Source organism: Abramis brama (genome assembly GCF_963993115.1).
Source record: "Abramis brama genome assembly, chromosome: 13".
In the NCBI taxonomy this organism is placed as follows: Eukaryota; Metazoa; Chordata; class Actinopteri; order Cypriniformes; family Leuciscidae; genus Abramis; species Abramis brama.
The window spans coordinates 188,626-212,125 of NC_139975.1; the positions used below are offsets into that span (position 1 = coordinate 188,626).

The 23,500-nt window shown below is 43.2% G+C and overlaps 1 protein-coding gene across 7 annotated transcripts in view; it reads right to left on the reverse strand.

Moving 5' to 3' along the window:
* Positions 1 to 23,500, reverse strand: part of evc (EvC ciliary complex subunit 1) — a gene marked incomplete at its 5' end in the record, with an annotated part of 45,277 nt that overhangs the window by 16,840 nt on the left and 4,937 nt on the right. For 6 of the 7 annotated variants that reach the window (XR_014608774.1, XM_084133436.1, XM_084133437.1 and 3 more), the window contains 10 exons: positions 2,432 to 2,552; positions 2,624 to 2,733; positions 3,446 to 3,658; positions 3,769 to 3,867; positions 8,370 to 8,533; positions 8,909 to 9,113; positions 21,090 to 21,242; positions 22,045 to 22,569; positions 22,639 to 22,698; positions 23,424 to 23,496. Coding sequence is in view for 6 of the 7 variants with exons in the window: in XM_084133436.1 (XP_083989562.1) it covers positions 2,432 to 2,552; positions 2,624 to 2,733; positions 3,446 to 3,658; positions 3,769 to 3,867; positions 8,370 to 8,533; positions 8,909 to 9,113; positions 21,090 to 21,242; positions 22,045 to 22,569; positions 22,639 to 22,698; positions 23,424 to 23,496 (1,723 nt within the window). The remainder of the gene's footprint in view (positions 1 to 2,431; positions 2,553 to 2,623; positions 2,734 to 3,445; positions 3,659 to 3,768; positions 3,868 to 8,369; positions 8,534 to 8,908; positions 9,114 to 21,089; positions 21,243 to 22,044; positions 22,570 to 22,638; positions 22,699 to 23,423; positions 23,497 to 23,500) is intronic. The other variant, XM_084133435.1, reaches the window with a different exon arrangement.

A 23,500-nucleotide genomic window follows, 5' to 3' on the forward strand; every position in this document is an offset into this window, starting at 1 on the left:
ATGACAAAACGCTAGTTTCATAAAGTATCATTCTTTTCAACATTCCTTATTTGTATATTCAAAAATATTTAAAATAATCTAATTTAATACAGTTATAATTTTTCAGTGTAAATTATTTAATTTTATTGGTAACAGCCTAGTGTCTAATTATTTTAATTGAATATATTTATCAAATTTAAGAATTTGAAATGAAAGATGGAGCATACATTTAATAAAATTAGGGGAAAATGCCCTTTATAAAGGAACAAAAAATTATTCTGAGTGTTTTCAAACAGTGATGTAATGAAACATTGACAATTTAAGCTTGAAGGGAGTAAAGCCTCTGTTTAGGCTATTAAGGAAATGTAATTTTGCCAAAAGAAGAACTTTTATTTGAAATAAATGTTCATTTTAAATCAGCCTACTTCAGTGTGATATGTTACCATATTATCATGCTTAACACTGAGAATTTGAATAATTGTAATGTGATGATCAGATGCAGATATCTAAATCAGAGAATATAGGCGGTTTGCGGGTGGATTATTTGTAACAGTGGATTCGGGTGACTCAAAGTGCACCAGGTTAATGAATTTATCTTTAAAATGTACAAAATTTTCTTGCGGGGGGGCATGCCCCCAGACCCCCCTAGAGATACCAAGCTCCACCAACAAAAAAATGTGGGAAACACATTATGCTATATGATGATCTACAACAAAATACACATTTAATTATCTTGTTATTCAAATACATTATTATGATTTTACCACCTCCGCCTCATTTTGAGCCAGGAAAAACCCTGAAATAGGCAATAGGCTTCTTGTAAAGGTATTACTTTTACTAGTAATTAGAATGGTATTTCAGTGCACTTAACTTCTAACTTCTGGGAGTTGATCAAAACAGTTCTCTTTTGGATATATAATAACAATGAGATATTCTGTAGCCTACTGATTATCAGTTTGTCGCATGTTTGGACCTTGTATGTGTGTTGCACAACACATGTTGCACTTGGCGATCACGGTGGGGATTGATATGGTAGTGGACCATGATGGTCATAGAAGAAGTGAAGGAGCAGTACCCCCCAGTTATGGTGGGGTAATTCGCACTCTGGTTACAACTTCACTCTGCACCTGTTGAGAGAATCTTTAGTGTTGCAGGAAAGATATTCAGACCAGAACGCTGCAGACTCAATGAAAACACATTTGAGGAGCTATTGAGAATTAGACAGTGTTGCTCAGTACTTTTTTGCATTGGAATAAATAACTGCATTTACAACAACTTTGTGTTTGTTTGATTACTTTGAAATGAAAATTACATTGGAACAAAACTAATTAAACAACATTGAGGAGGTAATTTATTTCAAGAATTTGATCAACATCTATTTTAGAACTGACTTCCGGCTTAACGATCTATGGAGTAGGACGCAATTTTCGGAGCTCCTGCAGTTAGCGTTAAATTACGTTCATTGGCACATTTTCGCGTTATTTTTCTTGGTGTGTGTTTTATCTAACACTTCTTCTTTTACTATTGCTGAGTAAAATGCCTGCTAAACCCAAATCTGGCAATGCTCCATCTGCTGCGCTTCAGCGGCCTGCTGCACACGCTTCATCCCCGCCTGTTAGTGATTCCTCCTCCCCTTGCGACAGTGCTGTAATGTCCGCTGCCCCACCCGATCTCAAGGAGGAGCTGCTCGCATCACTTCGTAAAGAGATGGCGGCTATTTTCAAAACCGAGCTCCAGGCTGCCCTAAGCGAACATTTTACGTCTATCAAGACGGAGTTGCAGGCAGTTAAATCCGAATTGACTGGTACTATTACAAACATGCAGGCTAAAGTGAGCGCCTTGGAGAGCACGGTAGTTGAAATGGAAACTTCACTCTCCACCTGCAGTGATGACATTGCTTCGCTACAGTCTAAAGTGGAACATCTGTCTGCCGGGCTGCTAAGAGTGGACAACATCTATTTTAGAACTAAATGTATGCAGGGTTGAGGAGTAAATAGTTACGTGAAATGAAATTTCTGTTATTAAATTACAAAATTAATGTAATTGTATTTAGTTGTATTACTGAGGTAAAATTCAATTAGTTACTAATCAACTTAAAACGAAATTGCTTTGCATTGATAAAGTTATTAAATAAATCCAAATAAAGTAATCCAAACCACATTTATAATGGGTAACTAATAACAGTAAGCAATAACATTCCCAAAGTAACCTTCCTAACACTGAATGCATGCGAGACTCAACACATTCTTTCTGTTGTGAGACTGTGTGGAATTTCTTTGAATTGCCATGAATTTAATTCCACTTCCTGTCATTCCAATTCAAATTCAATTCAACGTCCTGTGGGGCGAAGTAAATTCAATTCAAATTCCAATTCATGAATTGAATGGAGGCCAATTCTGAAATTCTGAATTTTGCACAAGCCTGGTGTGTGTGTGTGTGTGTGAGAGTTCACCTGTGTGTCCGACTGTACGGTCAGCTTCATCTCGTTCATCAGTCGCAGGTGAAAGCCTCGCGCTGCTAAAATCCTCTGGAACTCCAGGATCAGCAGATGCTGCTCGTCTATCAGAGCACTCCTGCAACCAGTCCATGCGTCCATCAGTCAGGCCAGCCAATGGGTGACTCAATCAGTGCATCACATGCTCACCTCATCTGCATATCTGAGTGCCTGGTCACCATCGCCATGACGACGGCACGCTGCTGTTCCCCGAAGTGATGAAGACACGAGCGAGTCAAAGCGTCGTCCTCCATCCACGCCTGCAACCCAATCAACATCAACATCCATTAACTCACATCACCGCTGTTATGCATTAATAAGTGCAGTTACTAATAATATTACGTTTATTTTTCGGAAGTGTGACAGTAAAGCACAGAGCTTGAATTGAGATGTAGATAAAACTAGAAAAAAAAGTTTGTTGAGACTTTATGTTGGCTTGAGAAAGCCGGACCAGAGAGTTTAAAGTCGTTTAAAGTTTGATTGATAGTTTAGTTAGAAAGAAAGAATAGTTGGAAAGAAAGAAAGATTAGTTAGAAAGAAAGAAAGAAAGATAGATTAGAAGGAAAAAGTGTGAAGCACTTTAAAAAGTCTTTGAATTTCTCTCCTAAAAGTTTGCATGAACCCTGAAATGAATAATGTAAAAATATTAGACTATTTCTGTCACAATACCATGGTTACAGTTAGTGTTACTGCATTACATTCATGGTAAATGTTGGTGATTTGTGAACAGCCTAGTTGTTCGCTCATGGCACAATGTTTCTCCTGGTTTCTACGTCAGCGCTGTTTTTGAATGCTTCCCACAAGCTAATTTTAGTCGCACCGGCAGGAAAAAGGTTGAAAATGTGACATTAGGTGGCAGTCTGGAGCCCTGATATCCCATAATACTCCACATGACTGCAGTGAGACCTGTGTGCTATAATCACATGACTGCAGTGAGACCTGTGTGCTATAATCACATGACTGCAGTGAGACCTGTCTGCGTCGCTGCAGCTGCTCTCGGAGCATGCGTAGGTGTGTGTGGGCGTGGCCTTCCTCTCGCTGCATCCGATTGGTCACGTTGAGCTTCATGCTCTTTAGCACTGATTGGCAGAGGTCTTTAGAGGGGGCGGAGCCTGCAGTGATGCTGCTCAGGACAAACTTTGCACACAAATCAGCCAAGCGTCCACGGCTCTGACCAAACAAGCTCTGTGTGGGTATAAACACACACACACACACACACACACACTGAACTGTATAAAGCGCTGCAGAAATAAAGCTGATTATACATTATGATAGATTATGATTATGATACAGACCGTCCAGCGTTCACACAGAGCCTCAGTGATTCTGCTGTCCTGCTGCAGCTCAAACTCTCTCCTCTGACGCCAGTGTCTCGTCTGCAGCTCCACACACGCCTGCGCAGACAGACAGATGAGCAGTGAGACAGATGAGCAGTGAGAGACAAACGCCTGCGCAGACAGACAGATGAGCAGTGAGACAGACGAGCAGTGAGAGACAAACGCCTGCGCAGACAGACAGATGAGCAGTGAGACAGATGAGCAGTGAGACAGACGAGCAGTGAGAGACAAACGCCTGCGCAGACAGACAGATGAGCAGTGAGACAGACGAGCAGTGAGAGACAAACGCCTGCGCAGACAGACAGCTGAGCAGTGAGACAAACGCCTGCGCAGATAGACAGACGAGCAGTGAGAGACAAACGCCTGCGCAGACAGACAGATGAGCAGTGAGACAGACGAGCAGTGAGACAGCTGAGCAGTGAGACAAACGCCTGCGCAGACAGACAGATGAGCAGTGAGACAGATGAGCAGTGAGACAGATGAGCAGTGAGAGACAAACGCCTGCGCAGACAGACAGATGAGCAGTGAGACAGACGAGCAGTGAGAGACAAACGCCTGCGCAGACAGACAGCTGAGCAGTGAGACAAACGCCTGCGCAGATAGACAGACGAGCAGTGAGAGACAAACGCCTGCGCAGACAGACAGATGAGCAGTGAGACAGACGAGCAGTGAGACAGCTGAGCAGTGAGACAAACGCCTGCGCAGATAGACAGATGAGCAGTGAGACAGATGAGCAGTGAGACAAACGCCTGCGCAGACAGACAGATGAGCAGTGAGACAGACGAGCAGTGAGAGACAAACGCCTGCGCAGACAGACAGATGAGCAGTGAGACAGACGAGCAGTGAGACAGCTGAGCAGTGAGACAAACGCCTGCGCAGATAGACAGATGAGCAGTGAGACAGATGAGCAGTGAGACAAACGCCTGCGCAGACAGACAGATGAGCAGTGAGACAGACGAGCAGTGAGACAGCTGAGCAGTGAGACAAACGCCTGCGCAGATAGACAGATGAGCAGTGAGACAGATGAGCAGTGAGACAAACGCCTGCGCAGACAGACAGATGAGCAGTGAGACAGACGAGCAGTGAGAGACAAACGCCTGCGCAGACAGACAGATGAGCAGTGAGACAGACGAGCAGTGAGAGACAAACGCCTGCGCAGACAGACAGATGAGCAGTGAGACAGATGAGCAGTGAGACAGACGAGCAGTGAGACAGCTGAGCAGTGAGACAAACGCCTGCGCAGACAGACAGATGAGCAGATAGACAGACGAGCAGTGAGAGACAAACGCCTGCGCAGACAGACAGATGAGCAGTGAGACAGACGAGCAGTGAGACAGCTGAGCAGTGAGACAAACGCCTGCGCAGATAGACAGATGAGCAGTGAGACAGATGAGCAGTGAGACAAACGCCTGCGCAGACAGACAGATGAGCAGATAGACAGATGAGCAGTGAGAGACAAACGCCTGCGCAGACAGACAGATGAGCAGATAGACAGATGAGCAGTGAGAGACAAACGCCTGCGCAGACAGACAGATGAGCAGATAGACAGATGAGCAGTGAGAGACAAACGCCTGCGCAGACAGACAGATGAGCAGATAGACAGATGAGCAGTGAGACAGATGAGCAGTGAGAGACAAACGCCTGCGCAGATAGACAGACGAGCAGTGAGAGACAAACGCCTGCGCAGACAGACAGATGAGCAGATAGACAGATGAGCAGATAGACAGATGAGCAGTGAGAGACAAACACCTGCGCAGACAGACAGATGAGCAGTGAGACAAACGCCTGCGCAGACAGACAGATGAGCAGTGAGAGACAAACGCCTGCGCAGACAGACAGACGAGCAGTGAGAGACAAACACCTGCGCAGACAGACAGATGAGCAGTGAGAGACAAACGCCTGCGCAGATAGACAGACGAGCAGTGAGAGACAAACACCTGCGCAGATAGACAGACGAGCAGTGAGAGACAAACACCTGCGCAGACAGACAGATGAGCAGTGAGAGACAAACACCTGCGCAGACAGACAGATGAGCAGTGAGAGACAAACGCCTGCGCAGATAGACAGACGAGCAGTGAGAGACAAACACCTGCGCAGACAGACAGACGAGCAGTGAGAGACAAACACCTGCGCAGATAGACAGATGAGCAGTGAGAGACAAACGCCTGCGCAGACAGACAGATGAGCAGTGAGAGACAAACGCCTGCGCAGACAGACAGATGAGCAGTGAGACAGATGAGCAGTGAGAGACAAACGCCTGCGCAGACAGACAGATGAGCAGTGAGACAGATGAGCAGTGAGAGACAAACGCCTGCGCAGACAGACAGATGAGCAGTGAGAGACAAACGCCTGCGCAGACAGACAGATGAGCAGTGAGAGACAAACGCCTGCGCAGACAGACAGATGAGCAGTGAGAGACAAACGCCTGCGCAGACAGACAGACGAGCAGTGAGAGACAAACGCCTGCGCAGACAGACAGATGAGCAGTGAGAGACAAACGCCTGCGCAGACAGACAGACGAGCAGTGAGAGACAAACGCCTGCGCAGACAGACAGATGAGCAGTGAGAGACAAACGCCTGCGCAGACAGACAGATGAGCAGTGAGACAGATGAGCAGTGAGACAAACGCCTGCGCAGATAGACAGATGAGCAGTGAGACAGATGAGCAGTGAGAGACAAACGCCTGCGCAGATAGACAGATGAGCAGTGAGACAGATGAGCAGTGAGAGACAAACGCCTGCGCAGACAGACAGATGAGCAGTGAGACAGATGAGCAGTGAGACAAACGCCTGCGCAGACAGACAGATGAGCAGTGAGACAGATGAGCAGTGAGAGACAAACGCCTGCGCAGACAGACAGATGAGCAGTGAGACAAACGCCTGCGCAGACAGACAGATGAGCAGTGAGAGACAAACGCCTGCGCAGACAGACAGATGAGCAGTGAGACAAACGCCTGCGCAGACAGACAGATGAGCAGTGAGACAGATAAGCAGTGAGAGACAAACGCCTGCGCAGACAGACAGATGAGCAGTGAGACAAACGCCTGCGCAGACAGACAGATGAGCAGTGAGACAGATGAGCAGTGAGAGACAAACGCCTGCGCAGACAGACAGATGAGCAGTGAGACAGATGAGCAGTGAGAGACAAACGCCTGCGCAGACAGACAGATGAGCAGTGAGACAAACGCCTGCGCAGACAGACAGATGAGCAGTGAGACAGATGAGCAGTGAGAGACAAACGCCTGCGCAGACAGACAGATGAGCAGTGAGAGACAAACGCCTGCGCAGACAGACAGATGAGCAGTGAGACAAACGCCTGCGCAGACAGACAGATGAGCAGTGAGACAGATGAGCAGTGAGAGACAAACGCCTGCGCAGACAGACAGATGAGCAGTGAGACAGATGAGCAGTGAGAGACAAACGCCTGCGCAGATAGACAGATGAGCAGTGAGAGACAAACGCCTGCGCAGACAGACAGATGAGCAGTGAGACAAACGCCTGCGCAGACAGACAGATGAGCAGTGAGACAAACGCCTGCGCAGACAGACAGATAAGCAGTGAGAGACAAACGCCTGCGCAGACAGACAGATGAGCAGTGAGACAAACGCCTGCGCAGACAGACAGATGAGCAGTGAGACAGATGAGCAGTGAGAGACAAACGCCTGCGCAGACAGACAGATGAGCAGATAGACAGATGAGCAGTGAGAGACAAACGCCTGCGCAGACAGACAGATGAGCAGTGAGACAGATGAGCAGTGAGAGACAAACGCCTGCGCAGATAGACAGATGAGCAGTGAGAGACAAACGCCTGCGCAGACAGACAGATGAGCAGTGAGAGACAAACGCCTGCGCAGACAGACAGATGAGCAGTGAGACAGATGAGCAGTGAGAGACAAACGCCTGCGCAGACAGACAGATGAGCAATGAGACAGATGAGCAGTGAGAGACAAACGCCTGCGCAGACAGACAGATGAGCAGTGAGACAGATGAGCAGTGAGAGACAAACGCCTGCGCAGACAGACAGATGAGCAATGAGACAGATGAGCAGTGAGAGACAAACGCCTGCGCAGACAGACAGATGAGCAATGAGACAGATGAGCAATGAGACAGATGAGCAGTGAGAGACAAACGCCTGCGCAGACAGACAGATGAGCAGTGAGAGACAAACGCCTGCGCAGACAGACAGATGAGCAGTGAGACTAACGCCTGCGCAGACAGACAGATGAGCAGTGAGACAGACGAGCAGTGAGACAGCTGAGCAGTGAGAGACAAACGCCTGCGCAGACAGACAGATGAGCAGTGAGACAGACGAGCAGTGAGACAGCTGAGCAGTGAGACAAACGCCTGCGCAGATAGACAGATGAGCAGTGAGACAGATGAGCAGTGAGACAAACGCCTGCGCAGACAGACAGATGAGCAGTGAGACTAACGCCTGCGCAGACAGACAGATGAGCAGTGAGACAGACGAGCAGTGAGACAGCTGAGCAGTGAGAGACAGACGCCTGCGCAGACAGACAGATGGCCGCTACAGCAGGTGCGACGCTGCCGTGTGTTTCTCACCTTCATCATGAGCCGGGCGTCTGTGTGTGTGTCTGTGTGTGTGTGTGAGTGTGTGTGTGACAGGCGACTCCACTCGCAGCTCTGAGTCTTCATCATCCTCCTCCTCCTCACACAGATCTTCTGTTCGAGCTCGAGCGCTAGTGTCTCCGTCTGATGTCTGATCGCTGCAGGCCACAGAACATCACGTTAATGTGGGATTACAAATTTATTAAGAATATGTTCAAGATCTGCTGATCCTCTATCCTTACATAACACTACTTGAAGATCTAAGGTGGCCTTCTATATGAACATGACCCGAACCCAGAGAGACAAACTGAGAGTTAATCATTTAGTTCTAGTGAAGTCAATGGGGTCCATCAACTGATTGGTTACAGACATTCTTCAAAATATCTTCCTTTGTGTTCAGCAGAAGAAAGAAACTCATACAGGTTTGAAACAACTTGAGGGTGAGTAAATGACAGAATTTTTTTTTTTAAGTTAACCATTCCTTAAATTGATTTCAGATGTGGGGTCAGTGTGTGTGTGTGTGTGTGTCGTACCGTCAGTGCTCTGCTCCACTGCTTCATTAACCTCAGCCTGGAAGTCACTGAGAATCTGTGTGTCCAGCTGTCCATCACATCTCAGCTGCTCCACTGATTGGGTTGTGGCTTTCACCATAAGCTCCGCCTCCAGTTTCAGGAGGGCGGTCCTTCCTCTCAGGCAGTCACTCACTTCCTGCCAGCACTCAATCCTGTCAATCAGCATCTGTCGAACATCAGCATTAGCCTGAGCTCAGCGTGAGCGTGAACACTGTAGTGTGTGTGAGTGTAGTGTGATAGTGTGTGTGACTGTAGTGTGTGTGACTGTAGTGTGAAATACTGTAGTGTGTGTGACTGTAGTGTGTGTGACTGTAGAATGTGTGACTGTAGTGTGTGTGACTGTAGAGTGTGTGTGTGTGTAGAGTGTGTGACTGTAGTGTGTGTGTGACTGTAGAGTGTGTGACTGTAGTATGTGTGTGTGTGACTGTAGAGTGTGACTGTAGAGTGTGTGACTGTAGAGTGTGTGACTGTAGTGTGTGTGACTGTGACTGTAGTGTGTGACTGTAGTGTGTGTGACTAGTGTGTGTGACTGTAGAATGTGTGACTGTAGTGTGTGTGACTGTAGAGTGTGTGTGTGTGTGTAGAGTGTGTGACTGTAGTGTGTGTGTGACTGTAGAGTGTGTGACTGTAGTATGTGTGTGTGTGACTGTAGAGTGTGACTGTAGAGTGTGTGACTGTAGAGTGTGTGACTGTAGTGTGTGTATGACTGTAGTGTGTGTGACTGTAGTATGTGTGTGTGACTGTAGTGTGTGTGACTGTAGAGTGTGACTGTAGAGTGTGTGACTGTAGAGTGTGTGACTGTAGAGTGTGTGACTGTAGTGTGTGTATGACTGTAGTGTGTGTATGACTGTAGTGTGTAATTGGCTTCCTGCCAGCTACTTCCTGCCTGCCATCACGTGGCTTCCTGCTCAGCTACTGTTCGGACGCTCTCGCTTACTGCTCCGCGCTTTGCTCTATCGCTTTTACATTTTATCTCCTATTTTCTTATATTTTATTTCCTTTATTTTATTTCCTTTTATCACCTAATTTTAACTTCAGCAAATCAGCACAGTGCTCAGACGACAAAGTTTGGATTACTACAAAAACTGAGAATTCTTTTACCCGACCAGCTTACATTCCGGGAAAGTAAAACACAACTGCCTACAAGGATAAGAGAAAATGCCTCTTCTGAAATCTACTTGCTGCACCAACTGCCACAGACTTTTACAAAGGATTGCAGTTCTTGAAACAAAGTTACTTACGGGACCACCAAACCAGACGGAGCACACAACAGAGCTTCATCATGGACACCCTCAGCATACCGGTGAGTCCCATGAAACTAGTGCTCCTCGACAGGTAGAGAAACAAGCCGATCGACTTACTAATCGATGGCACAAACAGGGAGGGAGACCCAAAGACACTCGAGACATCAGATTGTCACGAGCATCACATATTGCCGCAGTAGCATCCTCTACCCCAGATACAGCTCTGACAAGGATTGCAAACACTGGTCTCAAACCACCACCTATACATCTTGAGAACAGATTTGAAGTGCTAATGAATGTAAATGAGGAATCCCCAAATGTGATGAATGTGATCGAACACAGACTGAATGGGACAGTGGCTAACACTGATGCTAACTGGTGCTCAAGGTCGAGCAGACAGCGGCACTCAGCTCAGAGCGCAGCCGAGCCCAGGACTCTGATAGTGGGGGACTCCATAATCAGAAACATTAGCAGCAGGGATACAACTACATGCTGCCTTCCACAAGCAACAACTTCTGATATAAACAGGGAACTTCAGAACATTCTGATGAAACATAAGACTGCAAATCGACTCATCATTCATGTGGGGAAGAATGATATTCATAAAGAGCAGTCAGAACTCCTTAAAAAGGATTTCAATGAACTTTTTGAAACACTTAAAAGACTGAAAGTGCAAACATTCATCAGTGGACCACTCCCAGCAAGAGGAACAAACCGGTTTTCACGGTTGCTTGGGCTTAATACGTGGCTGCAAAAAACCTGCAATATAAAAGGAGTAAACTTCATTGACAATTTCAATCTTTTCTGGAGTCAGAGACAACTTTTTCATCGGGATGGCCATCACCCAAACAAACTTGGTTCAAGAGTGTTAAAGGACAATATCTACTTCTCCCTCAATCATCCTTCTGCAGTGTGTGCCAATCCACTCAATCTGAACGGCACACACACACCTGGATACAGTATGAATGACCACGGGACTTCACTTCAACAGCAAAATGGACATGATAACACCACTCCGCCACAACAACCTCTGCTCACGGACACAATATCAGCTGAGCCCTGTCCACACAGCTCACCACAGACAGACATATCAGAACTGCTCCAAGATTCACCACCCAAGGACGACTTCCTGGAAAACAGCCAGGGAATCCAGGACAGCATATCACAACCTCCGATAACACCAGAGCAACAGCCCCTTTCACCAGACACTTTCTCCCTCTCCCCAGCAACTCCACTCCTGTGCTTCTCACAGAAAATGGAAGAACTGGTGTATGCTGGAACCAGACTATCCCACTCTTTTGCTGCAAGCCCCCAAATACCAACCAAAAAAAGACAGGCACCATTACCACCAAAGCCTGCGGGCCCAGCTCGCCCTCCCCCTCCTGTGAGAGCTCTTCGGCCTCTGCCACAACGCCAGGGCCCACACCCTCCTCCATCTGCTCGAGGTGAACCGAAAACAACTGATACCAGCTCTCAGTGATATGTGTTGGGTCCCCGTTTTGATAACAGTAACTTTCTCAAATGTTTACAGAACAAACGGGAACCCAGTGTGCCTGTATCTTCCTCTATTGCTGTTCTATTACAAGATAGAAAGTCTAAGGCCTTCAATAGCCGTACAGCAAACCTAACTAATCTGGTGCCTCTTACACGTCAAACTAATATTGCTGTGGGGAAAAGTAAGTCTGTTAAGTTAGCAATCCTTAACATTCGCTCACTTAAAAATAAATCACTTCTAGTCAACGACTTAATAACCACAAACAATCTGGATTTTATGCTTCTAAATGAAACCTGGCTAGAAGACAGCTGCAGTGCAACAATCCTCAATGAAGCAGCCCCCCCGAACTTTACTTTTATGAGTGTCTGCAGAGCTGTTAAGAGAGGTGGGGGTCTAGCTGCTCTTTTTAAAGATATCTATCAATGTAAGCAAAAATCATTTGGGAATTACTTGTCTTTCGAATATCTGGGTATTGTGTTAAAAGGTGCTCCACGCATTTTACTTATCATTATTTACAGGCCTCCAAAATACTCTCCAGCCTTTGCTGAGGAATTTACAGAAATGTTATCAACAATTACATCAGAGTTTGACTGTTTTGCCATTGCTGGAGATTTAAACATCCACATAGATAATGCAGAAACCAATATGGCAAAAGAAATCAATACTGTTTTAAAAACTTTTGATCTGACTCAGCATGTTCATGGACCCACACACAATCGTGGACACACTCTAGATTTACTTATCAGTAAGGGTCTAAACATTTCATCGATTGTTATTAAGGATGTAGCACTGTCTGATCATTTCTGTATTTTCTTTGATATATTGATCTCTCCTGCCACTGAAGTTAGATCTGTGTCTGTCAAGAAGAGATGCTTAAATGAGAACACTAGTGTACTATTTATGAAGGCTATATCCTTAACACCAAGCATATCTGCAGACTCTGTTGATTTTCTCCTTGATTCCTTTAACTCAAAAGTTAAAAGTGTAATTGATGATATTGCTCCTGTTAAAGTCAGGAAGAAGAGTGGCAGACAAAAAGCACCTTGGAGAAACTCAACAGCAGTGCAAAATATGAAAAGACAATGCAGAAAAGCAGAGCGCATGTGGCGGAAGACAAAACTTGTAGTCCATTATAACATCTACAAAGACAGCATCCATGCTTTTAATATGGAACTAGGCAAAGCTAGACAGACTTTCTTCTCAAATATTATAAACAGTAATTTAAACAACACACGCACTCTTTTTGCTACTGTAGAGAGACTGACAAACCCCCCAAGCCAGATTCCCAGTGAAATGCTCTCAGACAACAAGTGCAGTGAGTTTGCCTCTTTCTTCTCTGAGAAAATCAATAATATCAGAAAGGCGATCAGCACATCTTTGAGTTGCCCTGGGGTTAGACAGACCATCAAACCACCTGAGAAAGTAGTTACTATGTCTGACTTCAAAGAAATTGATGGCAAAATTTTGGAAGAAACCGTACAGCACCTTAAAACATCAACCTGTGCTCTTGACACACTTCCCACATCATTTTTCAAAAGTGTGTTAAACAGTTTAGAAGCAGATCTTCTAGAAGTGGTAAATGCCTCACTTCTCTCTGGGAGTTTTCCAAACTCCCTGAAAACTGCAGTTGTCAAGCCCCTCCTGAAAAAGAACAATATGGATAAGACCATATTAAGCAACTATAGGCCGATCTCAAATCTTCCTTTCATAGGCAAGATCATTGAAAAAGTTGTCTTCAATCAGCTGAACAAATTCTTATGCTCGAATGGATACTTTGACAATTTTCAATCTGGTTTCCGACCGCACCACAGCACAGAGACAGCGCTCATAAAGATAATAAACGATATTCGCTTAAATACTGATTCAGGCAAATTATCAGTGCTGGTACTACTCGACCTCAGTGCTGCATTTGACACTGTCGATCATAACATACTTCTTGACAGGCTGGAAAACTGGGTGGGGCTTTCTGGGAAAGTCCTAAAATGGTTCAGGTCAGACGACTTCCGGTTGGGCAGTGAAGCACGATGGCAAGTTAAGCTGTGAGCTCCCTTAAGTCAGTTTCAAAACTCCGCTAAACTCGATATATATTTGTTGAGAATTTTCGTGTGCTGAGAGATGAGCGGAGGTAACAAATCTAAAGCTAAAAGAAACCTCGAAAAACAAGGTAAAGACCCCAAACGAACAGAGACAGACAGCATGCAAGAAAAAGAAGAAAATGGCGACCGAGAAACTTCAGACGCTCTGCGCGCGGGTTTAAACGCTATAAGTAAGCAGATACAGGAATTTCGTAGCGAGCTGAAAGCGGAGCTCGGGACATTTAAAGATGAACTCAAAACCCAGATGAAACGCGAGCTAGAGGAGTTTAAAGAGGACATAAATAAAAAAATCGTGGCAACAACACAAGAAATAAAGGAACAAAATGCAAAAGCTGAGGCCACCTTGTCGCGTGTTGAAGAAATGGAGTGCTGGAGCACCGAGACTGATGGTCTACTACACGATTTCATGCAAGAACACAAAAAGATGACGGAAAAATTGACGGACCTCGAGTCGCGGTCCAGAAGAAATAACCTGCGGATTTTCGGAGTGCCAGAAGAGACAGAGAAGGGGTCTGTTACTCAGTTCGTCGAAGAAATTATCCGGAGTAAACTGGACATTGAAACCGACTGTCAAATTCAACGGGCGCACAGGGCTCTGGCGCCGAAACCTAAAACAGATCAACCACCGAGGGCCATCGTGGTGAATTTTCTACAGTACAATACGAAGGAGAAAGTCCTGAGAAGAGCCTGGGAAAAGAAAATAATCACACTTGGAGAGCGGAGGATTTTCTTCGACCATGATTACACCTCGGCTGTTGTGCAGCAACGCAAGTCGTATGTTAAAGCCAAGAAAATTTTGAAAGAAGCGGGGATTCGATTTCAGACTCCATTTACAAAGATGAGAGTGCACTGGGATAATGGAGTAAAAACATACAACGAAGCGGGAGAAGTGGAGAAAGACCTGCGTGATAGAGGATATAAAGTGGCAGATTCCGAAGATGCAGCCGGCCCCATAACGTTACTGGAACGACTCGAGGCACGGAAAAGTTCAGCATGGCAGCAGGCCGGCAGAGAGCGGAGAGCGGAGGCAAGCAGAAGAGCACGGAAACGGCTGGAGGATTTTCGGCGGACGAACCCGGTGAATTTGTAAGAAACCATCTAAAGTTATATGACGACGTGAACAAGGGACTAATACATAAGGGGTAAAGGGGAAACAATGTTGCGCGATGACCGTAATTTAGAACAATTCAATAATACAGTGAGAGGCGTTTGTGCACTGACTTGGGGAAGACACGGACAATGAAGAAAATATATCTAGTATGGGAGCAAAAACATTTTACAGACTGCATCTCATATCTAGAAGGGGGCCCTCAGTTCAGCTGAGGCTTTCCCTCTCTATGGAGACAGTGACTCAAAACCCTAAGTTCTGGGTTAACGTTCCCATCTGGAGGTCAGTTGATATCCTTTCTGTTAATCTAATATGTTTTGGTTTATGTAAAAGTTGTTTAGTAGTTTATACTTGTTCAAATGTTTGCCAGTGGGGTTATCATTATACAATGATTGTTGTAGAGATAGTTGAATGCAGGAGAGAGACATTGAGATAATGTCTTTGAATGTTAATGGATTAGGGAACCCAGCCAAAAGAGCTAAAGTTATAGCCAAATTGAAAAAGGAAAAGAAGCATATTTATTTTCTGCAAGAAACACATTTATCGAATGAGGAACATGAAAAACTGAAAAAATTTGGTTTTAAAAATATATTTTATAGTTCATGTCCAAACCATCGTAAGAGGGGGGTCATTATCTTAATTCCAAAAGGTGTTAACTTTGAGTGTCACAAAGAAGTAAAGGATAAAGAAGGGAGATATGTTATTGTTAAAGGAACAATTAATAATAACATGGTAACCTTGATAAATGTTTATGCCCCACCGGAAAGCAATAAACAATATTTCAAAATATTATTTGATATCGTGGCGGAGGAGATGGAGGGGGTTAGTATATGTGGAGGGGACCTAAACATAGTGCTTAACCATGACCTGGATACTACAAGCCATAAAAAAAACAAAAAACATATAACAAAATTCATGAATCACATATGTACAGAAATGGGCCTAATTGATGTCTGGAGGGAATTACACCCATTAGAGAAGGATTATAGTCACTACTCTGCCACGCATTCTGTGTATTCCAGAATAGACTATTTTCTCTTACAAGAGGAAAACAGACACCGGATACAGAATTGTTGTATTGGGGTAGCTGATGTATCGGACCATAGTGCTATTTATGTGAAGATCTCTCTGGGAGAGGAAAAAAGGAACACGCTGTGGAGATTAAATCTAGGAATATTAAATAATAAATCAGTAGTTGATCAAATTCGAATAGAAATAAAAAGATACTTAGAGGAAAATAACAATGGAGAAGTGGACCCCTCTATACTATGGGATGCACTAAAAGCAGTGATCCGAGGAAAATTAATAGCTATTACAAGCACTTTAAAAAAAGAAAGGATAGCTCATTATGAGAAACTTATTTCAGAATTAAAACAATTGGAGCTTAAACATAAACATAATGCAAATAATGAGGTGATGGCTCAAATGGGAGAATTGAGAAAGGAAATTAACAGTTTGTTGCAGTCAGAAGTGGAGAAAAAGGCTAGATTTGTGAAACAAACTTACTATGAATCAGGACCAAGAGCACTTAAATTATTGGCAAGACGAATGCGAAAGCAACAAACTGATAATCTAATCTCCAAAGTACGAGACCCCAAAACGAATCAAATTAAATGCGAACCAACAGATATTAGAAATATATTTAAGAAGTACTATGAAGAATTATACAAACAGACCTCTGGTATGAATAGAACAAAAACACAAGAATTCCTTAATACATTAGATATGCCCTCTATTGGTGAAGTACAAAATAAAAGTCTAACTGCAGAAATAACCACTGAGGAATTACAACAGGTCATGGGCAAATTAAAATCAGGCAAATCACCAGGGAGCGATGGTTTCCCTTCAGAGTGGTATAGAACTTACTACAAAGAGCTGATGCCATTACTAAGGGACACGTTCAATTGGGTCGTAAAAGAAGGGAAAACTCCTCCATCATGGAAAGAGGCTATCATTTCTGTTATCCCCAAGGAGAAAAAAGACAGGGAACATTGTCAAAACTATAGACCCATATCACTTCTTAATACAGACTATAAAATTTTTAGTTCTATCTTGGCATCCAGAATACAATTGTTCTTATCAGACTTGATAGATGAAGACCAAACAGGTTTTGTTAAAGGTCGACAAACATACGACAATATAAGAAGAACTCTCCATATAATAGATAGGGCTCATCGAAATAAATTACCTGTAGGTCTAATCAGTCTTGATGCAGAGAAGGCCTTCGACAGGGTCAACTGGGAATTTCTTTACTTAGCATTAGAAAAGTTGGGGTTTAATGACAAATCTGTCCAGTGTATCAAATCATTATATCAAAACCCGACAGCTAGAGTAAGAGTAAATGGGTCTCTATCAGAGAGATTCCTCCTGGAAAGAGGAACTAGACAGGGTTGCTGTCTTAGTCCCTCTCTATTTGCCATCTATATAGAGCCACTGGCTCAATTAATCAGACAGCACTTATTGATTCCAGGGGTTGAAATTAATGGCATGGAACATAAAATTTGCCTTTTTGCAGATGATGTTATGATTTATTTAGCTGAACCCAAAAAACATTTCACAAATCTTATGCAAGTATTAGAAAAATTTAATGAATATGCTGGATATAAATTAAATGTAACAAAAACCCAAATTCTTATGCTTAATTGTAAACCAAACACGCAACTCAAACAAAACTATGACATTAATTGGGACGCAAAATGCATAAAATACCTAGGTATTAATATAACTAAAGACTTAACAAAATTGTATAGGGCCAATTACGATCTAATTACTAATAATATAAAGAGCGACATTGAGAGGTGGTCCACGTATCCCATGAGCTTCAGTGATAGGATAAAAGGAATAAAAATGAATGTCTTACCGCGCATGCTGTATTTGTTTCAATCCCTCCCAGTGGAAATCCCACCAAAGCAATTTTTTGAATGGGACAAAATAATATCCAGGTATATATGGGGGGGTAAAAGACCCAGAGTGCGCTATTCAACACTCCAATTACCTAAAGAGAAAGGTGGCATGGCTCTTCCAAGTCTTAAAAATTATTACTGTGCAGCACAGTTGCGTCCCATCTTATATTGGTGTACTTCTAGTTACATAGCCAAGTGGAAAGACATAGAAACACATATACAAGATCTTCAAGTTCAGTCACTTATAGGGGAGAGTAAAATCCATGGATATATTAAAGATAAACTGGACCCAATAACAACATTCTCATTGAATATATGGCATTCTATTGTTAAACAATTCAAATTGGAGAAAGAAATTGGAATACTTAGGTGGATTACTCATGATGAGGAATTTAAGTCAGGAAGGGATGACCCAATATTTCAACAGTGGAGGGATAGGGGAATAACAGCATTGTGCTGTGTAATTGCAGAGGGTGAAATTAGAAGTTTCCAGGACTTAAAGGAAAACTTAGGAATAAGAAATCAGGACTTATTTAGATACTTCCAGTTAAGGGATTACTACAACAAAAAAAGGAAAGTTAGAGTAAATGATATCCATCCCCTTACTAAAATGATGATGGACGCCTATGAGCATACACTACCCAGAATAATTTCTTTTTTGTATGAAGTGTTGATGTGTAGTGGCCCCTCCTCTACATTATATATAAAATTGAAATGGGATAAAGAACTAAAGATTGAAATACCAGAAACGGATTGGTATGACTTGTGGTCAATACACCAAACTACTACCAGTTCACAAATATGGAGGGAGTTTTGCTGGAAGTGCCTTATCCGCTTCTTTATAACACCTAAGATCAGAAACAAACAAGTCTCTGAACAGCAAGCTTGCTGGAGGCAGTGTGGACAGTTAGAAGCAGATCACACACATATTTTTTGGAGCTGTGAGAAAATTCAGTCTTTTTGGGATGATGTGCAGGTAGTTATGTCGGAAGTGTTTGGATTTAAAATACCCAGAACCTCTATGTTTCTACTTATGGGAAATATTAAAGGCATAATCCCTAAAAGTGATCAATATTTATGTAAGATCCTTCTTGCGGCTTGCAAAAAAACTATAACTAGGAATTGGCTCAAAGATACTACTTTGAAGTGTAAACAATGGTTTGAAATTATTGAAGAAATCATGGTTATGGAAGAACTTACATATATTTTAAAGATGAAGAAAGGTGCTTTTAAAAGGGACTGGGAAAAGTGGTTGATATATAAAGAATGTAAAGACATCCTCAACTAAGTAAACATTAATGGCTATTAGAATGATTAACCTCACCAGTTTGGCTTTGTTGGTCAGTGTTTTTTTTTTTTTTTTAGGGGGGGTTAGCGCATACATGTCATTTTAGGTATGCAGGTATATGATGATTGATATTTAAGAATATGCGTGGATATGTATAGGTTTAAAGCTGTCTATGCTATGTAGCATACATCTGCGATGTATTTATGCTTAATTCCTTCTCCTCCCTTCTGTTAATATTGTTTTTGCATTAATTGTTCATCCTGTAAATCAAAAATTAAAAATAAAAGTATTAAAAAAAAAAAAAATGGTTCAGGTCATACTTAGATGGGAGAGGTTATTATGTGAGTATAGGAGATCATAAGTCTGAGTGGACATCCATGACATGCGGAGTCCCTCAAGGCTCAATTCTTGCGCCACTCCTGTTCAACCTGTATATGCTCCCAATGAGCCAAATAATGAGAAAGAACCAAATTGCTTACCACAGCTATGCAGACGACACACAGATCTACTTAGCCCTATCGCCTAACGATTACAGCCCCATTGACTCCCTGTGCCAATGCATTGATGAAGTCAACAGTTGGATGTGTCAAAACTTTCTTCAGTTAAACAAAGACAAAACTGAAGTCATTGCATTTGGAAACAAAGATGAAGTTCTCAAGGTGAATGCATACCTTCACTCTAGGGGTCAAACAACTAAACATCAAGTCAGGAATCTTGGTGTGACACTAGAGTCAGACCTTAGTTTCAGTAGTCATGTCAAAGCAATAACTAAATCAGCATACTATCATCTAAAAAATATTGCAAGAATTAGATGCTTTGTTTCCAGACAAGACTTAGAGAAACTTGTTCATGCTTTCATCACCAGCAGGGTGGATTACTGTAATGGACTCCTCACTGGCCTTCCCAAAAAGACCATAAGACAGTTGCAGCTCATACAGAACGCTGCAGCCAGGATTCTGAGCAGAACCAGAAAATATGAACATATCACACCAGTCCTCAGGTCATTACACTGGCTCCCAGTTAAATTTAGGATTGATTTTAAAGTATTATTACTGGTATATAAATCATTTAATGGCCTAGGACCTCAATACATTGCAGATATGCTCACTGAATATAAACCCAACAGATCACTCAGATCACTAGGATCATATCAGCTAGAAATACCAAGGGTTCACTCTAAGCATGGCGAGTCCGCTTTTAGCTATTATGCTGGAACCAGCTTCCAGAGGAGATCAGATGTGCTCCTACTGTAGTCACTTTCAAATCCAGACTCAAAACACATCTGTTTAGCTATGCATTTAATGAATGAGCACTGTGCCAATGTTCGTCCGACTGTTTGTACTGTACTGTATTTTATTTTTTATTTTTCTAAACTGTTTTAATTATTCTTATTTCTTTTTATTATTTTAATTTCCTCTATGTAAAGCACTTTGAATTGCCACTGTGTATGAAAAGTGCTATATAAATAAACTTGCCTTGCCTAATTGTAGAGTGTGTGACTAGTGTGTGTGACTGTAGTGTGTGTGACTGTAGTGTGTGTGACTAGTGTGTGTGTGACTGTAGTGTGTGTGTGACTGTATTGTGTGTGACTGTAGTGTGTTTGTGTGTGTGTGTGTGAGAGTGACTGTAGTGTGTGTGTGTGTGTGTGTGACTGTAGTGTGTGTGAATGTATTGTGTGTGACTGTAGTGTGTGTGACTGTAGTGTGTGTGTGACTGTAGTGTGTGTGACTGTAGTGTGTGTGACTGTAGTGTGTGTGTGTGACTGTAGTGTGTGAGTGAGTGACTGTAGTGTGTGTGTGTGTGTGTGAGTGACTGTAGTGTGTGTGTGTGTGTGTGTGAGTGACTGTAGTGTGTGTGTGTGTGTGAGTGACTGTAGTGTGTGTGTGTGTGTGTGTGTGTGACTGTAGTGTGTGTGTGTGTGAGTGAGTGACTGTAGTGTGTGTGTGTGTGTGAGTGACTGTAGTGTGTGTGTGTGTGTGTGTGTGACTGTAGTGTGTGTGACCGTCACCTGAAGGACTGACGCCTGAACCTCAGACAGAACCTCCTCCATTGATCGCAGGCATCCAATGATGATACGCATCACTTCCTCTGAGACGTCCCAGGAAAACCTGCGCTGAAGATTCTGCCCGAGACGCTGCAACTGCTGTGCAAAACTCACAGCCTGAACACACACACACACAATAAAGGGGACATATCATGAAAATTTAACTTTTTAACTTAAGTGCTATAATCGGGTCCCCGCTGCTTCTACCAACCCAGAAAACATTAAAAGTGACAAATTTTTGGTGAGCCTTTCTCTGCAAGCATGTCAAAAAATAAGCCGATCAGTTTTCTCTCCCCTTCTGACATATGAAGAGCATCTTATTATAATATTACCGATCTTTAATCTGCACGTTTACACACACCAGCCGAAATTTGGTTTGACATTTGACTGAACACTATTGACCAAAACGTCACAGCTGTCTTATAAAGACCTCAGGAACTGTGGACATGATGATGAGATGATCAATGTAACTCCACAACAACTACAGAAATGTCTCCACTAACATTCAGAAACGTCTAAAAGTGAAACTCTGAGTCTCTCCATAAGGCTGCACTCGCTACTGGTGATTCTGGGATTCTGGATGAGTGAGATTGGCCTGTTTTGTTATTGCTGGAGTATCTGAAGCTTGTGTAAAGACTCCGCCCTCTTCTGAAAGGAGGCGGAGCAGCAGCTCATTTGCATTTAAAGGGACACACAAAAACTGCAAATTTGTCAGGCTATAATAAATGTTCTGGTATTTTTAGCTGAACATTCTGGAGACACCATAGATTTATATTACATCTTGTGAAAAGGGGCATAATGTGTCACCTTTAATAATAAATGTAATAATCTATTTAACAATAATCTCTTTAATAATTACAACTAACGTTAAACCTCCCATCCTGTGCGCTGTATCTGTTTCTGCTGTGTTTGAGATTACCGTCTGCAGTGATCGTTCCAGCTTCTCCCGTCCCGCCTTCTCCACCTCCTCCACAGAACACATGACCACGCCTGACTCCGCCCCCTCATGCACAGACACGCCTCTCTTCAGCAGCTCCGCCTCCTGCACAGAACACATGACCACGCCTGACTCCGCCCCCTCATGCACAGACACGCCTCTCTTCAGCAGCTCCGCCTCCTGCACAGAACACATGACCACGCCTGACTCCGCCCCCTCATCCACAGGCACACCTCTCTTCAGCAGCTCCGCCTCCTGCACAGAGCCTGACTCCACCCCCTCGTCCACAGACACGCCTCTCTTCAGCAGCTCCGCCTCCTGCACAGAGCCTGACTCCACCCCCTCGTCCACAGACACGCCTTTATTCAGCAACTCCACCTCCTGCACAGCACCTGACTCCACCCCCTCCTCCACAGACACGCCTCTCACCAGCAGCTCCGCCTCCTGCACAGCGCCTGATTCCTCCCCCTCGTCCACAGACACGCCTCTCGCCAGCAGCTCCGCCTCCTACACAGAGGGTCAGTGTGAAACGGCAGCAGGTCATTGAACACACGCGATTTTCCTCACGCGTCTCACCTTGATGATGTCAGCGTGTTCTCTCTCGTCCAGCAACACACGCAGAATCTGCAGGAACATCTGCACAAAGTCCACAAACACATTTATTTTATTATAATTAGGGCTGTCAAAAGATTAATCGTGATTAATCGCATCCAAAATAAAAGTTTGTGTTTAAATAATATATGTGTGTGTACTGTGTATAATTAAATTTGTATATATAAATACACACACATGCATGTATATATTTAAGAAAAATGTGTTATTTATATATAAAAAATATATATTTATATATAATATAAATGATATATAAATATATACAGTATATGTATGCAAATATTTCTTAAATATATACATGCATGTGTGTGTATTTATATATACACAAAATAATTATACACAGTACACACACATATATTATTTAAACACAAACTTTTATTTTGGATGCGATTAATCACGATTAATCTTTTGACAGCCCTAATTATAATGTTAAATTAAAGAATTAGTGCCGTTAATATGATTTTGCGTTAATGCGTTAATTTTGACAGCACTAATAAATATATTAAATTTAAAAAAAAAATCCATATATATTACTTTTTTAATTTTAACTATTTAATAATAGTTAATTTTTAACTATATCCCAAAAGCACTGTACGCGTGAATCCTTTCCATTAGTCACAAACCCTCACAAGTGTGCGATACATCAGGACAGCTTTCTGTGATAGTGTATGATGTATGATGATGATGATGTATGATGATGATGTATGATGTATGATGATGATGATGATGATGATGTATGCGTGTCGTACCGTGTGCTTCTCCTGCTGCAGGCGTGATGTGTGTCGCTGCAGCTCCTCTAGAGTCACACACACCAGACTGACCCTGC